This window comes from Callithrix jacchus, chromosome 21, assembly GCF_049354715.1.
Source record: "Callithrix jacchus isolate 240 chromosome 21, calJac240_pri, whole genome shotgun sequence".
NCBI classification, from domain to species: domain Eukaryota; kingdom Metazoa; phylum Chordata; class Mammalia; order Primates; family Cebidae; genus Callithrix; species Callithrix jacchus.
In genome coordinates, this window is record NC_133522.1 from 16,903,357 (window position 1) to 16,922,164 (window position 18,808).

The 18,808-nt window shown below is 37.9% G+C and overlaps 1 protein-coding gene across 38 annotated transcripts in view; it reads right to left on the reverse strand.

The window, feature by feature from the left end:
• Window positions 1–18,808, reverse strand: part of ROBO2 (roundabout guidance receptor 2) — a 1,334,178-nt gene that overhangs the window by 155,731 nt on the left and 1,159,639 nt on the right. For all 38 annotated transcript variants that reach the window (XM_078358529.1, XM_078358528.1, XM_078358527.1 and 35 more), the window contains exons 4-5: window positions 13,915–14,035; window positions 2,224–2,362 (exon numbers count right to left, since the gene is read on the reverse strand). In XM_078358529.1, coding sequence (XP_078214655.1) covers window positions 2,224–2,362; window positions 13,915–14,035 — 260 coding nt within the window. The remainder of the gene's footprint in view (window positions 1–2,223; window positions 2,363–13,914; window positions 14,036–18,808) is intronic.

Sequence of the window (18,808 nt, forward strand, 5' to 3'; positions counted from 1 at the left end):
TGGGTACAGGGCTTATGGGAACTCTCTGTTCTAACTTTATAACTTTCCTATAAATCAAAATTATTCCAAATCTAAAGATTTTTAAAGTTTCAATGGACAAGGCCATAGACTCCCAGTTATTGAAAATAAACCTATGTTTACAATAAGATAAACTTTACTTTAGAATTAATCTCTTCACCTTACATCAACATTGTAAAATTATTCTTTATGTGCTCTCAAATTTTTAGAAATTTATTGATTATACCTAAAGGATGGACAGAGTAATTAAATAGTGTAAACTCTCCTTGTTTTCTAACCCACTTCTCTAATGAGCTGGCATGAAAAGCCTCACATTTACAAACCTCTTCTGATACCATTCCTTTAAAGATAGATGTCTGGCATTAAAATGATAAAAGCAACGCAGTGATGACTTTTCCTATTACATAGGCTGAAAAACTAGTGGAATTAATGCTTTCACTTGTTTTATTCCCCTAGATTGCAAAGAGCCTCTCAGGAACTATTATATGGTTGGTACATTTGCATCCAGTGCATTCAATCCATGAGTGACATGTGTTTTGAAGTAAAGTATCTTATCATATCTTGGGATTTATAAAATTGATATTTTAAAATGAATATTTACATTTAGGAAAGTACTGATCGGAGTGAAAGCACACAAAAGGTATATAGCTTCTGTGGAAGCATGTTTAATATCAGTCAGTGGAATGAAACAAAGTTTTGTTTTGTTTTTCTTTTTGAGGCACAGTCTCACCCTGACACCCAGGCTGGAGTGCAGTGGCATGATCTTGGCTCACTGCAACCTTTGCCTCCCCGGTTCAAGAGATTCTCCCTACCCAAGCCTCTCGAGTATCTGGGGTTACAGGCATGTACCACCACACCTGGCTAATTTTTTGTATTTTTAGTAAAGACAGGGTTTTGCCATGTTGGTCAGGCTGGTCTTGAACTTCTGACCTCAGGAGATCCACCTGCCTTGGTGCTGGGATAACAGGTGTGAGCTGGGAATATAGGTATGAGCCACTATGCCAGGCCATATTTTTTTTAAAAAAAGAAAAACTAGAAAAACCCAGCCTGTACAATTTTATGCAAACACTAACTGTAGCATGCATAACGGTTTTAATGTCAGCAGGTATAACTAGCAGGAAGGCATAACAAGTCTTAACAATAAAATAACTTGTATTAAAACAAAACAAAAAAAACACTCAAATGACTTATTTGATTCTAAATGGCAAGCTCATAGGGAAATTTATATGACTAAAAAGTTAAAATTATTTTTATATATAATGACAGGCATTTTTTAATACAGGTTAAGTTTGAGAGATTGGGTTTGAGGGTTTGTGATCAGAACAATAAGAAAGAGATGGAAGAGAGGGGCACCATGAAGAGATGACAAGGAAGAAAGAGAGTGGAGGTCCCTGTGTTAGAAATCCCCTATGTGGGCCAGGTGCAGTTGCTCACGCCTGTAATCCCAGCCCTTTGGGAGGCTGAGGAGGGTGGATCACGAGGTCAGGAGATCGAGACCAGGAGGTGAAATCCCGTCTCTGCTACAATACAAAAATTAGCTGGGCATGGTGGCACACACCTGTAGTCCCAGGTACCCGGGAGGCTGAGGCAGGAGAGTGGCTTGATTCCAGGAGGTGGAGGTTGCAGTGAGCCGAGATCGCACCACTGCATTCCATCTCAAAAACAAACAAGAAAAAAGAAAAACAAAAAGAAATCTCCTATGTGAAAAGATACCAACAACTTGCTACTATTTCAGTGTTGTGCTAACATTTCCTTTATTCTAGGACTCACAGTCGGTCACATGCAATAGTCTTTTGTTAGATATGCTTTGGGCCATGGAGGTAACAAATGGTATCCCAAGAGGGTAAAGCATGAGAACAGGGTAGTCATTGATGGAAGGAAGGAGGCGGCATTCTGTAGGAACAGCACGGTATGCCTCAAAGGGCCCAGGAGAAAGAAGGCTCCCAGGAATCCTTGGTATCTAGAGATAAGAGGTGGAATGAAGAATCAAGCATTAACTTAGATATTCATTGAAAGAGTGACATTGAAAGCCTGCTGGAATTTAATAAATAAACAGGAAATATGTGGCTTGCATATGTAAAAATTACATGAGTGAAAATTCCCCAAGACGTAGGAGTGTTTGGTGGAGGCACTGCGGCAGCCCTTTTCTTTCCTACTTATTCACTGGTCTCCTAACAACCTTCCATCCACAGGTCGTTCTCTTACCTTCCTCTTGGCAAGTCTGCATCGTCCTTTCTCCACCTCACAGTTGGTTGAGGATCTCCTTGGACTTGACAACGAAATTCTACAGTTTCTTCCTCCAGCACCACCTGGTTAATCGGCCTCCTGAGAAATGTGGGTCGTTCTTGAAAAAAATAAAATAAAACAATGGTAAAATTTGATGAACTATTATGCATGTTTTAAGTACATTATGAAAGAAACAAAGAAAACCTAATTTACTTTTGGTATACAGGTACCTAATGGTACCACAGCTATGCCCTAAAAAGGACTTGTGAATCCAACATCATTCAATAAAACAAAATATTTTGGAACAAGGAATAGCTACGGTTTGCATATCAGACCATTCAACCTTTGGAAAAAATATTAAATTGATTTTTCAGTGAATACCTGAGCTAAATCCGGTGGATCCTATCATAAAAAAAATCAAAACACTGAATTCTACAGGAAAAAGAGAAATTAAAAATGATTACAATAATCTATTATCAGGGCTCAAAGTGGGAAAACTAAAAGTTGAAAGGGCTACAAAATTTAAAAAAAACAAATATTAATATTCCTCAAGAATGCTAGAGAAAACAAAAAAAAATGTGTACTTTTGCACGTACATATGACCTAAATGTTCCCACTTAGGCTATGATTTTTTTAAAGACTCAATATTTCCATGATTATTTTAACTTCATGTATGAAAAGCTGTCTACCTGATTTTTTATTCTTAAATGCAAAGACTATCATTATTAATTAGTGCAAACGATTTATTTATCAATTTTTTGAGGTTTTCTCCAATGGTCTCCTAAGTTTTTGAGATATTTACCCATTTTTATGTGACCTAATTTTATGGTTTTTTTTTTATTTCTTCAGTATTCTGTTTTACTGTTTTCATCCTTCCTTGTTTTATTCATCTGTACTTGGCACTATTCAATTGTATTCTAGCACTTTTTTATATAAAGCTAGAGAAAAATAAACCCTTATCCATAAGAACCTCTTCCTGTCCATAAGAATCTTAGCTTCTGAGGATACAAAACAAAAATTAGTTTTATGTATTGCCAAACATTGGCATTCCTTGCCCAATTTCTTCCCCTTTTGATAATAGACTGACACTGAAAAAATTATCATTTAAATTTGATTAGCCTATGTCTGCAAATCACAAACAAATTCAATATTGCTGCTTACTGAGGTAGAAAAAGAACTAAGCCAAGGAAAAGAAAGATGAGATCCATAGGAAGCTGACACAATTTATCTGGCCATCTGGACATATTTAGCCACCTAGAACTTTAGTTTCAAAGCTTTTAATTTAAAATTCTGTATACAGTGGCACAAAAACTAAAATGTATTTAGCAGGAAACATTCCAAGAAAATAAATTGCTTCAAATAATATATGTTAAGAGTATAGAATAAGAGTATTTGATTTTATTGACTAAATCAAGGTCCATATTTACGAAACAAATGTATAAGTGGCAAGATAAATATTTTATTGCAATAAAATTGACTATCATTGGCATTTAGAAGGAAGATAGTTGTATCTTTCCAGAGAATTTGACAGTAAGGATCAAAAGTTTCTTCATACACAGACGTGCATATGCTCGAGCACCTGTACTCTGGAACTCAAAAATCCCAAGCCGTAAAACAAGACAAAGTTTTATCATGATAACTTTTGTAAATGTAGAATTGACAAACAACCCATAAAAATTTAAAAAATGGTTGCTTCTAAAGATCTTAGATAACCTTAATAAATTAGCAGCCCATTGTGCCCTGTGACAACAGAACAAATCTGCATGTCAGATAAAATGATTTAGTGTTTGTTTTTTTTTTTAACTCTGGACACTATATGCCTAACACAGTTATTTTGGGGCCGGCCTAGTTGCTATTGAGTTATCATTTCTGGTAGTTAAATAGACAATAGGATTTGTATATCTTTATCAGGGTCCCAAATGTTAACAATCAAAATGGATCATTAGCATAGGAAGCGGGACTGACTTTTTCTGTGCTATCAGGTACAGCTATTCATTCGGTTTATCCAAAACCTTCATTAACCCAATGTTAAAGAGGCTTGAGACATGACTGATATGACCCAAGATTGAAAAATGATTCATCAAGAGGAGACCCTTCCTGTTCCCTTTGATTTTAGTGGGAGTATCATACTACATCCTGACACTGGGATGAACCAGCTAGAGAAGTCTTTCTCTCATCCACTCACTCATTCAGCACATTTTAATACAATTACTCCTAGAGGCTTTGACTAAGTGGTCAAGCTGGTGAATAGTGAGCAGCTTAGTTTTATCAGGGAAAGTGGTGAGAGACAGAGCTAGCCCGAGTGAGTGGTAAAGACTACGAAGGCCTTGTTCACCGCTCAAGGACTGTGAGCTCTGCCCTGCGGTTGATAGCTTTTGAAGGGCTTTAAGCAAGTAAGCAACATTTTGAATAAATACATGAAAAAGGTCCTGTTGGCAGGTCTGTGAGAGATAAATTAAAAGAGAAACATAAAGTCATAAATTAGATCAAAGGGTTGTTGTAGGAAATGATTTCAGCTTAAACTGATGCAATGGTCCATAGGAGTTGAAAAGGGGACAGACAAGAGAGATCAAAACTGGGAGGTCAGTCAGATGCAGAGGGTGAAAAAGAAACTCTAGGGACTGTCTCAACTTTTCATTTAGCAAACTGAAACAGACTGGCAGGTAAAACATGGATTGTGTGAGAGTGTGTGCATGGGTGTGTGAGTTAATGTGTGTAAGCTCCTTTCCTCATAGAAATACTAAGGATTAGAAAAATTACCCTCTTATGTTTAAGCCATTGTTAGGCAGATTTCTATGACTTGAAGTCAAATAAATTTTCAGTGAGATAAAGGAGGTTACTTTATATAATAGGAGGTTTAAAAAAATTATGATCAAATCTGTAGATCTAGATATTGGATTAAAAAACAGCTAAATAAAGAAGGAATCAAAAAGACTTTTAAAACATGTTGAAGACATTTTTTCAGAAATTAAATGCCAAAATTATCTTAAAAGTAAAATACAAAAGATATTCCCATTGAAGTCAGGAACAAAATGGGCATGCTGACATTAAAAATCAGTAAGAAAGAAGTGCGAGCAATGAAGAAGAACCAAAGCATTATTTGCAGACACTGCAAAATATAACAATGCAAAACAGTGACTTTGATAATTGATAATTGCAACAAAAATAAGAAGTACATAGAATAATTGCAGTAAAACTGACAATATTGGAAAATAGGAGATTTAGAATAAATTGCGGCAAGCTCATATATTGAAAAACTGTTAAGTCATTGGAATATTAAAATTATCTACCTGTCTAATATGAAATAGTATCTCTTAACTATCTAATATGAAAAGTTTTCATGACATTATGCTGGGTATAAAATAAATTGAAAGCAATACGTGAGACTAGTTCTATTAAATATTTATATTTCAGGCAAAGTTTTTGTATGCTTTTCTTAAATTACTGACAATCACAAAATCACTACATATAACTAATCCAAAAAGCAAATGTTACATCAGAGATGTCTTCGAACTAACTTCTTCAAGGGGACACCATCAAAATCCTTAAGGCCTTTTGGTCACTGTACTTGTTCTAAGCCCCATTGTTTTATATGAAGACACGTGGAGGCACTTGATTTATAATTTCGAGAAGAATCAAGATATAGGATCCCTGCTGCTGTTCAAATGAACTCAGCAGGGGTGCAGAACTTCACAATGAACCTTCTCACTTCCCTTCTACCCTCAAGCAGAGTCCAGTTGCTTAGCAACTGGATAACCACAGGAGCATATGTGGTATACAATTTTTGGAAGTCTGACATTGGCTTATGGTGAAAAATGTAATTCAATGGATAGAAAAAAAACAAAAGAAAACAAAGGCCAAAAATACTGAGATGAAAGTCACCGGCATACACATGACACATCCAGATGGGTTTACACCTGGGTATTGGGATATGCTGTCCAACAATGTGACATGGGAAATTCCTGAGATACTGGAGTTTAGTCACATATTTTAAAGTATTATTCTGAGAATTTCCATAGCACCCTTTCCAGCAATTATCTCTAAACTGTATTATTCATTATTCCATTTGCTTTCTGTTAATTATACTAAACTCACCTTCGGCTTTGCAATTTTCATAACTACCCATAGAAAACATTATGTAAAAAACATAATGTAAGTTTGCCTAACATTTACTTAAATGGAAGAAGTTTTTTTGCGAAAACTATATTCCACTTTTCTTAACAATACTGTATTTCCAGAAAATCTGAGAATCAGAAACATAAATATAAAGCCTAAAAAAGTTGTACAGGGCAAAAAGGTATTTTTAAATGCTTTGCATTTACAGTGGCAACTGTTACAATATGCCAAACAAAAAGCCAAGCCCCTTTCAGACACAAATTTAAAAAATTACAAGGAAGTGTCTTGAGTCTCCCCTTTTGTCTCAAAATTATTTGCAATCAAATTAAAAGCTCAAAGGATTAGAAAGTAAGTTGACAATGGAACCATCCAATACATTGATAAGTGATCACACTTGATACCTATTAATGCTCCATAGAGTTTGGACAATGAAAACTCTGTACAATTAAAATAAATATATACGAAAATCTTAAACTATTGAATAGCAAGCAAACTTAATTTTAAAACATGTCAAAACAAGGTCACTGATTTTTTCATGTTACTATCTTAAGTCTGACCACATATTGAAAAATGGGGAAGAAATTTCAAGGGTCCTTTGCTGACCGCTTATCAATTAGATTAGAGACTCTCTGAATGGGCTGATCTCTAATTATATAACTGCAACTGCGGAGTGATCAGAGGCAACGTCTTTGCCAATGCAATTAACATTTTTTATGTGAGATTAACGGGATTTGAATCACCTGCATAACTTGCTAACAAGGTTAACCTCTCTTGGGACAGTAGTGTTGTTTGCCTGTGTGTTACTCTGTAAAGTACAGCTCTCAAATAGTCTTGTCAATTTAGTTCCAAACTGGCATTTTGGAAAAATCCAACTGTATATGCAGTTATAATAAAATCAAATGCCAAGTCTCATTGTAGTTATTCCAAAAATATTCAGGAAGCAAATACACAGTTTAACACAAAATACCATAAATTTGAAATGTGGTTGCATCGTATCTCTTAAGTTTCTTAACTACATAAAAAAAATTAAGTGCCCAGAAAACAAATTTCTCTTTTTAACTGTATTCAATCATTGAAAATGGCTTTAAAATTGTCAGTGGCTATGTTATAACAGGAATTTCTCAAATGACTGTAAAATTTTTAAAATAAACTTTGCTTAATATTATAAAGCTCATGTTATGGCAATAGTTACATAGGTGAAGTTCTTTAAGTCCTTGTAAGACCAAGGCTATGTAATAAAAAGATATTAGAGTTAACCACTGCTCATAAACCTTATCTTGACTTCAGCTGCCCCAGAAAGACCTGCCACCCTGTAGTGTCAATTAAATTGGAAGTCAGATGGCCCTGGTAGGTCTCCTTTATTTAACTGGGCATGTATGAGGTGAGGGTGGGTTTGATAGTCATTGAGTCTGATTTATCATGCCCTTCCAGAAAAGACCAAATGAGAATGATGGAGCTGTCTGAATGTGATTAAATAAATCCTGACTGCATTCGTTTCTTTTTGGCTAGAACTTTCCTTGCCTGAGAAAAATCCTCCTATGAAGCAATCACAAATATAGATAAATGTTTTCGGAGGAAAAAGAATGCCTTCTTTGCCACATATTAGAAGCAAAGTTTCATGTTATTGCTGATAACATGATATGGGAGTCCAAGTGAGAGCAGGAGCTCTGTCTATTCTACCCACCATTAGTATTTAAGCACTTAAACAGGGCATAGGACATAGGAGATGCTAAATAAATACACTCAAGAAAGGATTATATTGCTAACAACAATCCTTTAATAACACCTAATGTTCTTAATACTTAGTACCACATGTTATTAATAAAATACAGATATTTCTTAAGGTGTGGGTCTTAAGGATCTTCTCTCTTGTAGCATTATCTCTGAACACCTCAACTACTCTCAGGCTATCAACTATTATTTCTCATTCAATGACTGCAAACCAGCATCACCAGCCCCAATCTCTATCCTAATCCTCACAAAAATGTTTAGTTCTCAATCTGAACATCCTATAGTGAAAATCATCAGTTCTCAATCTGAACATCCTACAGTGAAAATCATCAGTTAGCACAGAGTTTCCAGTAATCTTTTTGAAAAAGAACAACTAAATGTGAATTGACAGCAATAGATCATGTGCCATTTGAAAGAAGCTTCCAGTGAAGAAACAGAGAACAATGTGGCCGGAGGCCAGGAGGGGGTGATGGGGGGGAAGAGTAGCTAAGAGGAAATAAAGGCAGAGAAGCATCACAATATGATGTTACTTTAAAAAGAGTGTTATTAAAATTCTGTGATACAGCAAAAGAAAGTATCATCAGATTAAACAGACAACCTACAGAGTGAGATAAAATGTTTGCAATCTATGCATCTCATGAAGGTCTAATATCCAGAGTGTACCAGGAACTTAAACAAATTTACAAGAAAAAACGATCCCCCTAAAAAGTGGGCAAAAGACATGAACAGACACTTCTCAAAAGAAGGCATTCATGTGGCTGAAAAACATATGACAAAAACTTCAACATCACTGATTATTAGAGAAATGCAAATCAAAACCAGAATGAGATATCATCTCAAGGCGATTATTAAAAAGTCAAGTAACAACAGATGCTGGTGAGGTTGTAGAGAAATAGGAATGCTTTTATACTTTTGGTGGGAATGTAAATTAGTTCAACCATTGTGGAAAACAGTATTCCTCAAAAATTTAGAATCAGAAACACCATTCAACCCAGCAATCTTATTACTGGATATATACTCAAAGGAATATAAATCATTCTATTATAAAGATAAATGTACATGCATGTTCATTGCAGCACTATAAACACCAAAAGCAAAGACATGGAGTCAACCCAAATGCCCAATATAGACTCAATAAAGAAAATGTGGTACATATACACCATGGAATTCTATGCAGCCATAAAAAGGAATGAGGTCATGTCTTTTGCAGGGACAAAGATGGAGCTGGAAGCCATTATCCTTAGCAAACTACCACAGAAACAGCAAACCAGACACCACATGTTCTTACTTATAAGTGGGAGCTGAACAACGGTAACACATGAACACATGGAGGGAACAACACACCCTGGAGCCTGTCAGAGGGGCATGGTGAGGGAGAGCATCAGGAAGAATGGCTAATGGATGCTGGGCCTAATACCTAGGTGATGGGTTGATCTATGCAGCAAAACACCATGGCACAAGTTTACGTATGTAACAAATCTGCGCATCCTGCACATGTACTCAGGCCCTTAAAAGTTGATGCATAAAATAAAATTAAAATTACAAAAGCAATATTCTCTGCTATAAGAGAATGAAACACCCATGAAACAAGAACAGGATGCTATAAGTAAGGAAGAATTAGAGAAAAGAAAAACCTGCAGAGGTTTAAAATCTAATTAATGAAATCATGTTTGAAAAAGAAAAGTAAGTAAATAAAGAAATAAATAAAAATTTTGTTGAATTGTTTTGGTTGAGAGTTTTCAGATTAAGATTGCTCATCAACTACATAGCCAGGAAAAGAAAAGAGTGCCAAACTAAGGTAATGTGTTGAAATGTTTCAGAAAACTGGGGGTAAAGAGAGTACCAAACATTTGGGGTGGGGGGGGGAAGAAAACTGATCACATACGAACATAAAGGAATCAGAATCACAGTAGACTTCTCAAGAGCATCATAAGAAGCTAAAGGATTAATTAGTCACAACTTTAATATTCTCATCAAAAATATTAGTTAAGTAGGAATCCCTAGCTAAAGTAGAATTCTAAACTAGAGTTCTAAGGTCTGGATAGAATAAGGGAATTTTGGTTGGGAATGTGCTCCAAGCTTCTGTCAAGCAGAAAGAAGTTGAGAACCCTTCCGAAAAGAGCTGTTAACCAAGAAAGAAACAAACACAGGATGCAGAAAATAGCAGATCCAGCATTAGAGAAGAGGAAGACAAAATCAGAATGAGGTTTATGGGGGAGACCTAAGTAAGCAACATTTAGCCCCATTGGATTAGGCATAATGTCTAAAGCCTCAGGGAATGCTGTAGTGAAGGTGTCTTCAGAGTTAACTTCTAAAAAATAGATTACAGAAGATTTTATAGTTTCTGTTAGAGATTTCAAGAATCCATAACAGGTATAGACAAACATAAATAAATGAGAAAATGGCTTTATTATTAATTCAAAGAAGAACAAAAATAGTACCAGAAAAGAAATATGGTCATAATACTGTAACATTCAACTCACAGACAATAATGTTTACATGGCTATAATAACTCAAATTCTGAATATTAATGTTATACCGGACAGAGCATAGAAAGTCAGCACCAAGACAAAAGTATGCCAAATTGCAGGGTTTATTGCTGGTGACCACGGAGGACTCACATCTCTCCAACCCGTGGCAGAGAAAGAAGGGTGACGAGACCTTTTTATACCCATAAAACCACCTTGGGAGTGGGGGTGAGGAGCGGGGATGGGGATGAAAGGCTTCAGTTATTTCGAGGGCTAGTGGATTCCGTAAATCACCTCCTGGGCAGAGAGGAGGGTGAGGGGGCCTCTGGACATTCCAAGGGCCAGGGGACTTTTCTCATTCCGATTGTTACTTAAGTGGTTTACAGAAGTCAAGATAAACATTAGTTTATACATTATCTTAGTTACTTATTACAAGTTGCAGGAGCCAGGATGGAATGATTTTGGGCTGCTTATTCTGGTTATTACCGGCTAGCAACTCTGGCAGTTACTGATAAGAGAAGGTAAGCAGCTTGACTTCTTTGCATTCTGTAAAGTAAACTAGCAGTTTTATTTACAGAAGCCAAGGCCCGCAATCAGCCTTTACAACTTATTTTAAAAACAGTTTTGTCTTTTATAAAATGGCATTGTTCAGGTTCTAACTCTAGGCCAGCTATGTCACATTAATATAACCAGTATTTCTAAAGTTCATACACTAAAAAGAGAAAAAGAAAGAAAAGTGAAGGTGAGGTGGGGAAGGAGATATAAGTGGGCCAAGTCATCATCATCTTCCATAATAAAAAGTCAAATAATGTATGCAGTTGATACACTATGAAATTGATCAATAAATAATATGGAAACAAATCCCAGAAGAATTAGATAAAACACAATGTAAAATGATGAGTTGTGTGTGAGTATGTGTCTGTGTATTTCATTCTGAATTTTGTAATACTATACTTTACAAATGTTACATATAAAGTATATTTTCAAAGGACATTTAAAAACCTTTGGTAGCTACAGAGTGGTTATAATAGCCAGACTTTTTTAAGTGAAATTGCTGCTCCATGAACATAAAATTGAGGGAGGTAGAGTATGAAATGTAATCACTTTTACTTGCATAAACATTAGATCAAAAAATGGTAATATCTAACAATGCTAAAATATAAAAAGTTTTCTTGGAAAATGTGTATTAGATGTAGGGGCACCAGCATAAAGAAGACCTCACTATTAATAGCACACTGTTTCTTTTATGTTCTCTGAAAATAGGGAGTCAAGGTACAGAAGGGATCTCTCTGGCAATACTTAAAACATCCTTAATTTGGACAATCACTTTTGTTTTTTGTTTTTCTTTTGGGTTTGGATTTTTTTTTAACCAATAATGAAAAGTTACTTTTTCCCTCAACTTAATCCTGTACTTAAAACCCCTCAGGTCAGTTCTGACTAGCTTACACCATCTAATAAACATTTCTCAGTTTCCTAAATCAATTTTGCCAGGGGAACTGCCTCTAGACAAATTCAATCTCTTTGGATGATAGCTGTTTTCCAAATAATTTAGAAGTTCCCACATAACTCTTGACATGTTTAGGAATCCCCAGTAGTTCTCATCATTTCTTTAGGGAAGGTAGAGTAAATATTTCATAAGGATGTCTCATTAGTGGTAAGTCTAATTGCTTCAGTAATGACATTAAACCCTTTCAATTTCCTTCTGAAGGCAGTCTATACTGCAATAATACAGCTTTTTTTTTTTTTCTATTCCAGAGTTTGTGGTAGTTACAGAAAAATAGCAATGAGTGTTTCTTTAAATAGAAGAACTGTACTTGTGGGTTTTCAGTGCTAACATTCAGTGACCACTAATATCATGTCTTACCAGGAAAAGGTGTGTTTTATTCATTACAGAGTGGAGCACATCTTGAGACTCTTATAAAAGACTGCATGAAAAGTACGGGCAAACTGACACTTGTCTGAGCTCTGCAGGATAGAAATTTACATGCATACTTTGAACAATTTTATTTTTTCTATTCAATTCCTTTAACGAATTATGGGATTTCTCCTAGCTTTGTCGTTTGGGACTTCAAGCTGCTTAGTAGCCACAGGGAGTGTTACCAGAGATTACCTGGTGCTCAGAATGATTGAAATGAGAGGCCTACATTCTGGTACATATGCATAAAGCGCAATCTTAACTCTTGAAATAAAGTGGAAATCATAATACAGCTCTTTCCACAATGTCACTCCCATTACACCATGGGAGGCAGCTCCCAAACTGCAAAATAAGTTTCTTTAGGGACCTGTGCAGGGCTTTGGCGCTACGCTTGGGTGTGTCCTCAAGTAATGACCAGAAAAAGGAATTTGATATCATGTACAGAAGTAGAGGATTATTTCACTGGCACTGAAAAAATAATTTAAAAATCACAATGTTTTTTTGCACTTAAAAAAATCACATAATATTTGCATTAGTAAAATGTTTAATGAAGATTGTATATACATGTTTATATACATACATACATATATGTACATGTATGTGTGTGTCTATAAATGTGTGTGTCTATGCAGAGATTTGAATAGAACTTCAATGTATTCTAAAAGAGTGTTTCATTTTCAAGTGTCTTTGGAATACCTATTTTCTCCAATTTTTTGTCATTTTATATCTTTTTCAGTCTTTCACAGTTTCCCTGCAGTATTTTTCTTACTTTGTTTCCTTGGCCAACTTTAAGTCTCAAGTTTCCTCTTTTCTGATACTTTATTCACCATTTATGTGATATGGTTTTTAACCTACTAATCGCATTTCTCCAGCTAAGGGAAGACTTGCTTTTAAAGTTGAAGAAACGTGAATGTCATAACAAAATATCTTACTTCGATGGTCCTTTTCCTAATATTCAATTTATATACGTGCATACATAGTATTTTTACCCAGAGTTGAAATTAAAAATACCTCAGTTTGAATTTCTAAAAACTGGAAAACAAGTTTTTTGTTTCATACTCTCTAATTTTTAAAAACCTTACCCTGTGTCTTGTACATAATAGCTACCTGATAAATGCCTCACAGTAGAAAGAGTGATAAACTTTAGATAGATATAATATCTCAAATAGACTTTGAGAAAGAATATATTTTTAAATTTTAATGAACTGCAAAATCTTATAAATACATGAACAATATAGGTGAATTAAAGTTACAAATAATTGTGTCTTTACATCAAAGCTCTTATTAGAAAGACAGAAAATCGGATAATTCTAATTTGTCACTTCTTACCACAAGGCATGAGTAACTGTCCATAAATGACCTTGTTTTTAATGTTAATAATACTTAAAAGCAAAGAAAGTTGATACAAATAAAAATTTATAATTCAGAATAAAGTTTTACCAAAGACAGTCAGCTCTGCTGGGTCACTGTCTCTTTCTCCCACCATATTGGTACCAACACAAGTATACATCCCTGCATCACTTTTCCTGGTATTGGATATCATCAGTTTTCCACCACGGATCTATTAAAATAAAAAAAAAAAAAGAAGGGAAAGAAAAGAGAACAAAATAGAAAGTAAAAGGTCATTAATCAATAGTTTTGAGTATTTAAGCATATTTTTTTCCCAAAGGAAAAAATTCTCCCATTATTTTGGCATTTGCAAGTATGTTTTCTTTTCTTAAATTCAACCTCAAAATAAGTTTCCATATTTTTTCATAGAAAATATTTCTTTAGGGCAGCTGTCCTCTCTTTCCTGATCCAATTTTGGGTCTTGTGACTGACCCCACTAAATTCCAATTGTTAGATCTCACACTGAAATTCATTTCAAGAAACTGCTATTGTCATTTGTCATCAGAAAGAAACACTAGATATTCATTTCAAATAATCTAATACAATCCACCTGAATCAGAGGGATTCAATATATATATATATATTTAATATATATATATTCAATATATATATACTATATATATTATGTATACATATATAGTATATCTATATATATTATTTATATGGGCTTGGCAGTATTCTGGACACTTAGTATACAGTAGTAAACCAAACAGTAAAAATCTTTGCCTCTCTAGAATTCACATTTCAACTGTTAATATTAATCATCTTTAGCTAATCTTAATTGTATTTAAGAGATAATTCTTGGTGAAAACAGCAGATTGGATAAAAAGTATAACAATTTATAAAATGATGATATATATTGGTATAAATCATTAGCATCTAATAGGTTTCCCTTAAAGATTTATTAAATGAGAAGCATTTATTGGCTGAAAAAAAACAAACTCAATAATACTAAAATATATTTGCTAAAGAGGCCATTAAAGCAGAGTTAGGCTTTCAGTAAATGCATAACTCATAGTTTCCTTTCCAGTTTTTTTTTGCGTGTGTTAATTTAATTCAGTATTAGCTTTACAATGATTGAGTGTTCTTGAAGAAATACAAGATAAGAACATGTTGGTTTTCTCTGTTATTTTTTAATTTCACAGGCAAATAAAACTCATGTAGGTTGGCTCTTATCAGAGACGTTTCAAGATTTACAACTTGTCATGTAATAGCAAGGAATTTTCAACTGTTTTTTTAACAGAGGAGGAAAAGATCATCAACCTATTCTCAATTCTTTCTGGTAGAATGAAATGAGAGGTTATAAAAATGGCTACGAAGGTCATTTCTCCTCCATTTGAAGCTGAGAGCTAGGTAATATGTCTTGATTTGACCAATGGGATGAAATCAAGCATTTCACTGGAAGAAGGCTTCTTGTGAAGTGGAAATTTTGCCCAGGATTTTGTTAGCACGTAGTCAGCAACTGTCCCGATTTTAAAACTGCCCGTTTTTGTTAGTAACTGCCTCTTTCTGCTTCCGTACCTCAGCTTATTGCTTACTAACTGAAAAACCTGAAGAGAAACTGCCTCGTTGTCTAAAACCTGCTGCATTGTCTCAAGTCCTGAGTAAACCTTTATCTATAAAAACTGTGTACTTTTCTTAGCCGGGGTCCAGACTTTTGAGTGTGAACCTGGGCCTGATGGTATAATAAAGTGTGTTCCTCCAATCTCCCGAGTGCTGGTTGGGTTTCTTATCAAGTAAGATTTTCCATAACATTTGGTTCCCTGACTGGGAAACACAACCACACTGGCCCTTTGAACCACCGGTTTGGGGTCAGAAAGAATGGACAGCTCACCTGTTCCCTGCTGGGGAATGAGGCAGGCCCCCCCACCACACCCCTGTAAGCTTCTACAGGGCCTCCCTCCCCGGAAGGGGGACTGCTGTTTCTCTGGCGTTGCCTCTAGCTGGACTCACGGGGCAGGTGGACTGAACTAAAGGGAACTCCAGATAAGGTAAGGTCCCAGGACCTGAACCTAGGCAGACCCGTCTATGGACGGAAGGGAGCTTGATCACCTCCCAGGGCCTCCATTTGGAGACAGCAGGCAGATTTCCCGGGTTAGGGAGGCAATGTGATAACCTCTGAGTGAGTGTGTGAGTGCATGGGGAGCTCAAGGGCCTGCCCTTGAACCTCCAGTCTGTGGCTCGATGGTGCAAACTATGGAGTCCAAGAGGGCCCGAGCCTGCAGTTCAGGGGCAACTTCATAAGCTTATGGTAGTATCGAGCTGAGTGTGAGCTGAGCTCAATCCGAGTTGGGGGATTATACTGATCTGCTGATGCTGAGAGGTGCCTAAGTTCCTGCAAGGGAAACGGCAAGGTAGGCACCTGAGTGGTCCTTCATGGGACACCCCTCCTTTGTCTGTCTTGTGCCACCAGTCAGAATGGGACACGCATCATGGGGAAAAGTCAGTCTAAGCCCATGGTCCTAGATTGTACAGTCAAAAACTTCAGAGAGGGCTTTTCTGGAGACTATGGGGTCAAAATGACCCCAGAAAAGCTAAAGACCCTCTGCAGATCAGAGTGGCTGGTGCTTAGTGTCAGCTAGCCACCAGAGGGCACCCTGGATGTCACCACAGTGGAGGCTGTTTGGAAGGCTGTGACCAGCAATCCAAGCCACCTGGACCAGTTTCTACATATTGATTCCTGGTTGGAGACAACTCAGACTCTTCCCCCTTGGGTTTGATTCTGTGCTGGCAGGAAGGGACAGTGCAAGATCCTCATGGCCCAAGCAACTAAGGGACCCAAGCAAACCATTCATCAGGGTGATCCCAAGGAGTAGCTGACACTGTCTTATGTCCTTCTGACACCATCAGCCCCCAGCCCACCAGCCTTGCCTGACACACACCCCTATGCAAAGGTGGGAGATCTGAGCGCCCTCCCTTGCAGCTAGATCAGTGAGCATACTGCAAAGAGGGGGGACACTGGAAGATCGAGTGCCCCAAGCAGACAGTCCCAGGTGGGGCACCCACCCCCTAGGGAGGGTAGAATATCAGCCAGAACCTAGCCAGGCCCACATGATTGGCTTGGCCAGGATGGACCCAGACTAGGATGGGCTAGGATCTATGAAACTTGGCCCCCGAGAGCCCATGGTCAGGATGAAGGTCGAGGCCACCCAGTGACTTTTCGGATAGACACCAGAGCAGAGTACTCAGTGGTCACCACTCCAGTTCCCCATTTAGCAACTGGAAGGCAACGTTGTGGGAGCAACAAGTACCAGGTAGAGCCCCAACCATTCTGCCAAGATTCAATATGCCAATTAGGGGGGCACCAGGTATGCCATGAGTTCCTCTACCTACTGGAATGTCATGTCCCCCTTCTGTGAAGAGACTTGTTAAGCAAACTGGGGGCACAAATCACCTTTGAACCTGGGGGGCCAGCCAGTCTGACTTTGAGTGAGCCAAAGGGGGGCTTGGTCCTAGCAGTCATACTTACACGTGAGGAAGAATGGAAACTGCACACTGCAGAGAGGTCAGAGAAAAACTCACCAGAATTCCTGGGTGCCTTCCCTGCAGTCTGTGCAGAGATGAACCCCCCAGGGATAGCTAAGGCCCATGCACCACTAATAATTGACCTCAAGCCTAGAGCCCTCCCTGTCAGGCAAAGATAGTATCCAGTACCCCGAGAGGCCCAGTTGGGAATTCAGGTACACATTTCACAGCTTAGGAAGGAGGGAATCCTGGTCAAATGGCAGTCTCCCTGGAACACCCCTCTATTGCCAGTAAGGAAGCCCAGCAGGGGATATCACCCAGTACAAGAACTGAGAGCAGTCAACGGTGGTTAACCCTCCACCAGGTGGTTCCTACCCTATATACTCTCCTGGGTCAGCTCCCCAACTGAGGCTGTGTGGTTCACATGGCTGGACTTAAACGATGACTTTTTCTGCCTACGACTGGCACCAAAGCGCCAAAGGGCTAGCTGCTTTTCTCCTTCAAATGGGAGGTGACGCCAAATATGAAGGAAGACGCAACTGACCTGTACTCAACTTGTTTGCCCCAAGGATTTAAAAACTCTCCTACACTGTTTGGCGAGGCACTCGCCACAGACCTAGCTGCCCTCCCACAAGAGGACCTTAACCACACACTGGTGCAGTATGTGGATGACCTTCTTCTCTTCAGCAGGGGGTGGGAGGACTGCTGGGAAGGGACCAAGGCACTGCTGCAGCTCCTTACAGAGGCAGGATACAAAGTCTCATGGAAAAAGGCCCAAATCTGCAGACAACAGGTGAAGTACCTGGGGTTCATCATCACCAAAGGACACCGGTCCTTGGGACCAGACAGAAAAAGGGTGATTTGCTCCATGCCCACTCCCAACACCAAGCGGAAGCTCCAGGAGTTTATTGGGTGGCAGACTTCTGCCGTATATGGATTCCTGGCTTCTCGGACATAGCAAGGGCCCTCTTTGGGGCCCTAACTGGACTGGAAGATAGACCTCAAGTGGGGTGATAGCCAAGACATGGCTTTCCCAGAAATCAAATCACTGCTCCAAAGTGCCCCAGCACTAGGACTTCCAGATGTCACCCAAGAATTCAATCTATTTGTTCAGGAGAGAAACAAAACAGTACTTGGGGTCCTCACCCAGACCACTGGGCCTTGGTGGAGACCAGTAGTATATCTGTCTAAACAGTTGGATGCAGTGGCTTTGGGATGGCCCCCTTGTCTCCGAGCCTTAGCTGCCATAGTCATTCTGATGAAGGTAGCTGACAAGCTAACCTTGGGCCAGACTGTTCATATCAAAGTGTCCCACTCTGAATCTACTCTTATGAGCAGTCAGGGGCACCAGTGGCTCTCAAATGCCCATTTAACCACTGCCAAGGGCTGCTCTGTGAAAAACCACAGGTCACCATTGAGACTGTGCATGGCCTCAACCCGGCCACATTTCTCCCCATGGTGCAGGGAGCCCCAAACCACA